At 34.2% G+C, this 8,795-nt stretch overlaps 1 protein-coding gene across 1 annotated transcript; it reads left to right on the top strand.

Moving 5' to 3' along the window:
* The first annotated feature begins 4,912 nt into the window (after positions 1 to 4,912).
* Positions 4,913 to 6,406, top strand: LOC120124946 (AAA-ATPase At2g46620-like). Its single transcript, XM_039143494.1, has one exon. It carries the CDS (start codon positions 4,942 to 4,944, stop codon positions 6,364 to 6,366), a length of 1,425 nt encoding a protein of 474 aa, XP_038999425.1. The 5' UTR covers positions 4,913 to 4,941; the 3' UTR covers positions 6,367 to 6,406.
* The last annotated feature ends 2,389 nt before the right edge of the window (positions 6,407 to 8,795 follow it).

An 8,795-nucleotide genomic window follows, 5' to 3' on the forward strand; every position in this document is an offset into this window, starting at 1 on the left:
AGCTCAGATGACCGTTAATTTTGGACGAAAAAAGACGAGTTTGGAACATAATAAATAGTCATGTGAACACTTTGTAACTTTTAATAGTCGAGGGACTCAACGAAGCAACTCTCTATAGTTGAGAGATCATTTTTTAACTTTTAATAGTCTGAGGACTCAATAAAGCAATATCTTATAGGTAACATATCATTTGTGTACTTACCATAAAATTAATTGGGTTTTAAAATATTAATGGGTTTAAGGTTAAAATTTATTTTGTCTTAATATTTCAAAAGGGTATGGGGATTGAACTAAATATAAATGAGCGAACATTAACTAACATAAATAAATGAGCAGTTTACGGAACATTCATGAACTTAAAACAAGGAATGAGCTCTTTTGTTCGTATTCGTTCATTTAATTAAACAAACATAAAATCTTGTTTGTGTTTGTTCATTTAATAAATAAACGAATATAAACAAACTTCCCGTCGAACAATTTGCATGACATTCGGTTTGTTTACAGGCCAAACGGTGGTTGACAGGTGATGAGGACTTTGGTCATATTTTGGAGTCAATTGATATTTTTGTCTAAATTTTAGGGTTAAATTCAAATTTTATTTAAAGTTTAAAATCAAATTAGAAAATAATAATATTTAATCAAAATAACAGGATATAATAATTCAATGATAAAAATATAATAAATCAATAATATAAGCAACAACCACGTAATAACATTTTAGCTCAGGGAACATCAGAGGGATCACAATGATGGAAATGGTAGGAAAAAAAATGGAGTACCCAGCACATGCAAGCCAAATCGGAATGTTCTCTCTTACTAATAATTCGTTTTGTTGAAGATCGACTTGATGCTGCTGCTTCTGGTTATCCAGAACCACATAACAAACAAAGGATGCTAGTAAATGAGATGTAATTCAACATGAACAGAATATCTGAGTTGCTTAAATTCCCTTTGTAAAATGAAACCATATATCAGAACAGCTGTAGCAGTTGTACTTGGATAAGACAATTTGTTAATGAGAAATATCATTGAAAAATGTTAAAACTAATAAAAGTTGTATTGTATTTGAGCCAAACATGTATCTGCCTTAGAATTTTAACCCATGCTCTGCCATATGTACCAAACTTTGTAATGTTATTTCCCTAGAATTCATATTCTTCACAATCGCATCTGCAGAAACCGCATTCCATTGAAATAACATTGGAGAGTTGCAAGTGCCACCTAAGTCCTGCACATGGTTGTTATTTTTAATAGTAAAATTATGCGCTTTCATATTCATGAAAGCTAAAATTTGAAGTACATAAGGTTAAAATTAGCCCCCAGCTAGCCCCAACGTTTATCAAAATAATCATTTGGGCTCCTATTTTTTTAGAACATTGTGTCCTTTAACGTTTCTTTTTAGGACAAAAAGGCCTCTAACGATTGATAAATAGTCACTTTGACCCTTATTTTTTTTTCTGGAACATTTTGACCCCTAAAATTTTGTTTTAGGATAAAAGTCCCCTATTTTGGGCCTTAACCTTTTGCTAAATAACGGTTTTCATCTACCGAGGGATCTTTCTACCCCAAAATGAAACATTGGATGTCAAAATGTTCTAAAAAATAAATATGGGCCAAAATGACCATTATGGTAAATATTAGGGGCTAATTTTGACAATGTACCAATTTTAAAAATAGGCTTAAGGGTCACTTTTACCCTTGTAGTAGACTCAATTTATCATTTTCATCAAAATGGTATTTTCACATCAATTTAGCCCTCAAAGTTGTTTAATTACATCTTGTTAAGCAATGTAACACATAAAAGAACTCATGGAACTATCCTGGAATACACAAGTAACTAAATAAAACAAGTAGGGGTGACGATTCAATCAAGTTGAGTCGAGTCAAAAGTTTTTGAGTTATTCAAGTTGACGAGTCGTATTTTGCAACTCAAACTTAACTTGAAATTTTTTTTGAGGAGAGTCGAGTTTAAGAAATTCGAGTAGAGTTATTTGAGTTTCTATAATAATTTTAATATAAATATTTATAGTATTATGACAAAGATTTCTTCCAATTTTTTTACTTTCTTTTATCTTATTCAATTTTATTATAATATATAAATGTTCTTTTCACATTATAATGTTATTTAATATATCAAATACAATATAAAATTATAGATTACATTCATAATATTATATTTTAAAGAAAGTATTTTGAGGGTAAAATATTGATGAGAGTATAAAAGAGTCACGGAATTGATGTGAAGAAAGAATTTGCAAACAATTGTAGTCAAAAGACTAAATTGAGTAAAATGCAAAGTTAAGGGACTAAATAAAAGAAGAGAGTATATTTTTAGTAAAAAAGTAAGAATTGAAGTTACATAGGTATTCTATTGTGGTATATGAGTATGTGGTTCAAAATTGGTAAAAACATACTTAAAATAAAGGATGAATTGAAGAAATAAGACAATTATGAAAAATTGAGGGACTAAATTGAAAAATAGAAAATTTATTATCAAAAGAGGAATTGAAAGTACATATGTATTTTACGATGGTTTATGAGCATATTGTTCAAATTTGGTAAAAATGAACTTAAAATGAAGGAGAGATTGAAGGAATAATTAAATCAGAGACTAAATCATAAAACTATCAAAATACTTAGTCTATTTTTCGAGTAACTCAAAATTTCAATTTGACTTGAACTCGAAAATTGAATTGATTATTTGAGTTAACTAGAAGATCTCGAGTCGAATAACTCAAAATTGAAAAGAAAATCAATTTTTCGAATTGAATTGAGTTTTGCTCTCCCCTAAAACAAGTTTCCTTACCTATCTTCAAAATTACCGTCAAGGTTGCAATGAACAAAAAGTTCATCTGTACTAGTGAAGAATAGTTAACCGGCCAGTCTAACAGGAATGCTAGATCATGAGCATGCGCACTTTAAGCCTGTTATGCTGCTATTTTCTTATTTCTGTCTGATGTCTGTAATTTGCTAGAGGTTTCTTTCATTTATTGAGTTCATCAATATCCTATCGTATATATTATCCCAGAATGCATGCCTACCAACTATATTTTACAATTCTTGTGCATGTCATTTTTACAGGATGTAATAGCATGTGATGTGATAAATCATTATCAAATTGATGTGGAATTTGAGTCTATTGGAGGGTTTGAAGCTATGAAGCGGGCTCTCTATGGACTAGTGATTCTTCCATTAACGATACCAAAGTTGGTTCACATGGAAGGCCTTTTTCATTCGTCATGTTTGATCACAATATAGTATTTGTTTAGAAATTTTCTTTAATCAGTTGATAACGCCATATCTTGCGGACGCAGCTACTCAAACCTAGATCCTTCAAGGAGAACAATGTTCCTTTCTACCACTAAGACCACCTAATAGGTCCTCAAAAAGGGATTCTGAATTATCTTACTCATCATATGGTTAAACCTATGTTTTTTCAATTCTATTTTTCATAAGAGATGTTAGATGTTGGACCACATCTGAAACCGCATTGGTTTTCTGAATTTACTCTCCTGATCTGAAAGATGCCATAACAAGATGGGCGTAATCATTTGGAGGATACGTTGTGGGGTTGGGCCTCCCATGTTTTAATGTGAAAGCAATAATTAATGTTGAATGCATGTTTAACTCATCATTGTTAGGTGCTTTTCAGGCTCTTCTTTTTTGTTCATAAGATTTCTGCAGGTTGCAACTTGCAACTGCTAGGGAATAATATAATGTTTGAATGCATGTTTGATGATTGTTAAGATCTTTACGGTCATTTTTATGGTAAATTACAATTTAGTTATTTAATTATTACTTTAACTCTATTTTAATCACATTATTATTATTATTTTTTTTAAAATCATCATTAACGTTACGGTTTGATTTTATTTTGGTAACTCGTTATTAAAAGATTAGCTGCAGTGTTGACGTAACACCATAAAATAATGTCACATCATTAAAAAAATAAAAATGTGACGTCAGAAGTTCGGTTAATTTTTTAATAACGGTTGATCAAAATAAAACCAAAGCGTAGCATTAATTGTGATTTTAAGAGAAAAAGAAATTAGGTGACCAAAATAGAACTAAAGTGATTTTTACATGTTGCAACAGATAGGGTTATGAACTTATAAAAGAGCCTTGGATTGGAGTAAAAAGTACAACTTGTTTGGTACCAATTTAAAGCAGCTTGGGTCCACTCTCGTCACTTAAAAATGGGTACCTGTAAGCTTTGTATAAATGCAGGTTCCTGACCAAAAGAAGAGTTCTTTTTTTTCTTCTCTTTCATATTTGCATAAATTGTGCAAATAAATGCATGGCTAATTGGTTAAATCATTTGATGAGTTTTGGGGGAAATGCATTTTCTTCTTTTTATGATTTAAGCCCTTGAAAACAAGAAGATAACGTACAGCAGTTTGTGTTGAACTTGAATAAACAAGAGGGAACATTGAAATTTCCAGTTTACTTGTTCAAAGCCTGAAGTCTTTATCGGCTCAACTTTGAACCCGCCCCATTCTGCTACTTTGCGGTTCTCTCTCCCTCTCTTTTGAATTCTTTCTTTGAAAGCTTCAAAATATCTGAATATTATAAAGACAAGAATAATCCATATAAACTAAAAAATAAATATTATCTTATAATTATTCGCCGGAAGCAAACAAACCGCAAAACTCTTTTCCCCCATTTTTAATTATCCAGCAACTTCACGGCAAAATCAAAGCTGGTTTTCGGGTCAAAAACATTAAAAAAGAATGCCAAAAACAACAGTATTATTAATATTATTCAAGTCAACATCCTTAAGCGAGTCGCAAGTCCAAAACTCACTGCTCCTCGTGCCTTTGACCCTAGAGTGCCGGCTCAAGCCGACCACCAAAGCAGCCCCCATAAATGGCATCTCCATTTCTGCTTTTATAACCATCTCCATCCTCCCAATCCCAATCCCAATCCCAATCCCAAACCCAGATGCTGAACATGATCCTCCTCCTCTTTCTCCTTGTGGTTTTCCTTTTTATTCTCCGGTTCTTATCAAAAACATCCTTCATACACATCCTTCTCAACCAATTCCAGTGCTTGGAAGATAGGCTTCATGTTCACCAATCCTATAGAGTTCCTCAGTTCGATCATGTTCATCGAGAAAACGAGCTCTACCGCAAGGTTTCAACGTATCTCAACTCTCTCCCTTCCTTGGAAGACTCTGATTTCACTAACCTTTTCACCGGTTCCAAGTCCAACGATATCCTTCTTCGACTCGATATCGATCAGACAATTCGGGACGTGTTCCTCGGCGCTAGAGTTACGTGGACCATCGAGAAACTTGAAAAGAATGGGACCAGGGTATTGGTGTTGAGGCTCAGAAAGAACGATAAGCGTCGAATTCTACGTCCATACCTCCAACACATACTGTCTGTTGCCGGAGATATCACTCAAAGGAAGAAAGAGCTCAAGTTGTGCATGAACGTCGACAGTCCATCAGCCGAGAACGGACGGTGGAGGTCGGTACCGTTCAATCATCCGGCGTCATTTGACACTCTTGTAATGGACATTGATCTGAAAAACAGACTCAAAACCGACCTTGAAACGTTTCTCAAGTCCAAGCAATTTTATCATAGGCTAGGCCGTGTTTGGAAGCGGAGCTATCTTCTATACGGCCCGTCGGGGACCGGAAAATCCAGCTTCGTCGCGGCAATGGCTCGATTCCTCAACTTCGATGTGTACGACATCGATTTATCCAAAGTTAATGACGATTCCGATTTGAAGATGCTATTGCTGCAAACCACAAATAAGTCGATGATCGTGGTCGAAGATCTTGATCGTTTCTTGATGGAGAAGAAAAGGGGTGTTAGCTTATCGGGGATATTGAATTTCATGGACGGAATCATATCTTGCTGCGGGGAAGAAAGGGTGATGGTGTTCACAATGAACAAGAAAGATGAAGTTGATGAAGCCGTGCTTAGGCCTGGGAGGATCGATGTTCATGTGCACTTCCCATTATGTGATTTCTCTTCATTCAAGAATTTGGCTAACAATTACCTGGGTGTCAAGGAACATAAACTTTTCCCTCAGGTTGAGGAGATCTTTCAAGGAGGGGCAAGTTTAACCCCTGCAGAGATTGGGGAGATCATGATATCCAACAGGAGCTCCCCGACTCGAGCGCTGAAATCGGTCATCACAGCAATGCAAACCACTGGCGGTACAAAAAGTAGAAGGTCGACTTCCGATGATGAACCGGTTCGGAATCCAGAGGAAACAAGTGGTGATCAAGGGGGGAGTCTTAGCAGGGATCATTCGGTTAGAGATTTTCGGAAACTATATGGACTTTTGAAAATGGGGAGTAGAAGAAAAGATGAGCCATTGGATTTAGGTACAGTTGAGAAAGACGGGGCATGAAAGCTTGTAACAAATAGAATTGTAAACAGTACCAAACATTTATTCTATTTTTTTTTTCATTTGGAAGATTTGGTTTGTAGAACCATAAGGAGATTTATCAAATTAATGATGGTTTCATTGATGGCTAAATCATGGCAGAGATAATTGCCTTTGTGGGTTCATTTTTAGTAGCCAGGCCTAACCCCCCATCTTTCTTAAATTCAATAATTTTGCCTGCTTCATTTATTTCCATGCACCTGTTTCCATTTAGAAACATGACGGAAAATTACGAATAAAATAAAAAAATTACGAATTATTAAAATTGATGAATCTTATTTTATAACTTGAACTCGGTTTATAATATTAATCAAACAAAATAAAGCATATGATGATTTTTAATTTTATTATATATACTAAAATATTTTGTTACAGCCAACAGACAAGCTGTTGATCTAATGATTAATTTCTATTGATTTGAGTTCCGAAGTTTAATGGCTTAAGGCCCCAATTTTTTTCTCAAGTATTTATATCTTGAAATTTCATCAACCTTTTTCATTAATATTGTCGACTAAAATTAAAGATGATAAATAAGACGGGTCAAAATTTTTACCACTCCAATCCCCACTCAAAATTTAATAATCTATATTCGATTTGAATCCGACCCTAATTTCAACATAATTTAAGTTGATTCGACATAGTAAAAGCATAACACGACACAAAGCTCAAAATCTTATAAAAAAAAACTCAACCCAACATTTTTTTTTTAATTGGCTTCTTGTATGAATTACGCACAAGATTCAAAAGCATTGCCATCCCAACCAAGGGCAGGAACTAAATCACAACCCCCAAATCCAATGAATAACCCACACTACTCGGAACTAATCTTGATACAAAACATGAATGAAGCTAGACAACAAAAACAAAGATTCATATAAAAGAAACTCAGAATTTGAAGGAGGGGAGAGACTATTGGATTTTCATTGAGTAAAAGAGATTGGAATTATACCCATTAACAATGCATGTAACTGTTTTTTCTCTGTTCTTTCAATAGTCAGCTTATCGTGCTGAGGAACCCTAGACAGTTCTAAGTGGTATTTTGGTTGATTTTGTGCGTTGGGCTTTTGTTGAATTATATTTTGATATAACAATTAAGGTAAAATATTTTTGGACTTGAATTGAATTTATTCAAAGTTTTCAAAAATAATTCAAAGTCCATTAATGAACTTGGAATTGAGCACAAAACAATTTTCTGGACAAGCAGTATCGATACTGTTCTTACAGTATCGATACCTCATGAACAATACCGATACTATTCATATGGTACTGATACCAAGGTAAGGGAAGTATCGATACTCACTAAGTAGTATCGATACTACAAGCATTGCTCAAATTCCAGAATGAAAAAATGATATCGATACCCAAAGAGGTACCGATACTACTTTACATAGTAGTACCAATACCATAGGCATAGTATCGATACCATCAGGCCCCAACGACTAGTAACGGCTACTTGATTTAAAAATAACAAAGGTAGTATCGATACTCTCTTTAGGAGTATTGATACCCTCTGTACTGGGCAGTTTTATTTTGCAGAGATTTTATCCCCAAACGGCTAGAAAACATCCCCAACGGCTAAAAACGGTCATAACTTCATTCCAACATATAAACACTTGTTCAAGACACTTGAAGAAGGGTTAGAACACCTATCCAAGCATTCAAACACAAAAGAAGAGTTTTTCCAATATTATTTTATCTCTCTTGTAAATATTAGTGTTTTTAGTGAGCTAAATTTGTAAACACCCTACCTTTGAGAGGTTTTATTGTTTACTTCTTTTTACCTTTTGTAAAAGGAGATTGGTTCTATCTTAGCCAACTGAAAAGATAGGGAGTGTAAAGTTTATCTCTTGATCTTTTTAAAAAAAGAACAAATTATTGATTTTGTTAGAAAATCCTAAGTGAGGAGCTTAGGTAATGGAAGTATACTTAGTTGATAAGTCAGACCACTATAAATTCTTGTGCCAAATTTCTCTATCTTTTACTCTCCTTACTCTCTAAACAAATTATTTTCAATTCACCCCCTTACAACTCTTTCGGTTGTCAGTTCGCGCTTCCGCAAATCTTAACAATTGATAGCAGAGCTTGACTCGTTAGAAGGCTTCACATCCTTGAGAAGATCCTCGAATAAGCTCTACCGATTCTTGACGCAACCGACAAAGAGATGGCTTCAACCACCAGTGCTTATTACATGGAAGATTCTCAACTGGTTAACAAGCCACCCTACATCAATAGAGAAAATTATGTCTATTGGAAAAATATGATGATGCTCTTAATTCAAGCAAATGATCTAGGAGCTTGGAACTCTATCATAAAGGGTTACTCCACTCCACCAGGAGAGATGAACGATTGGAGTGATGGAGAGAAGAAAACGTTTCAGCTCAATGCTAAGGCTA

Source organism: Hibiscus syriacus, unplaced genomic scaffold (assembly GCF_006381635.1).
Source record: "Hibiscus syriacus cultivar Baekdansim isolate YM2019G1 unplaced genomic scaffold, ASM638163v2 tig00110429_pilon, whole genome shotgun sequence".
Classification (NCBI taxonomy): domain Eukaryota; kingdom Viridiplantae; phylum Streptophyta; class Magnoliopsida; order Malvales; family Malvaceae; genus Hibiscus; species Hibiscus syriacus.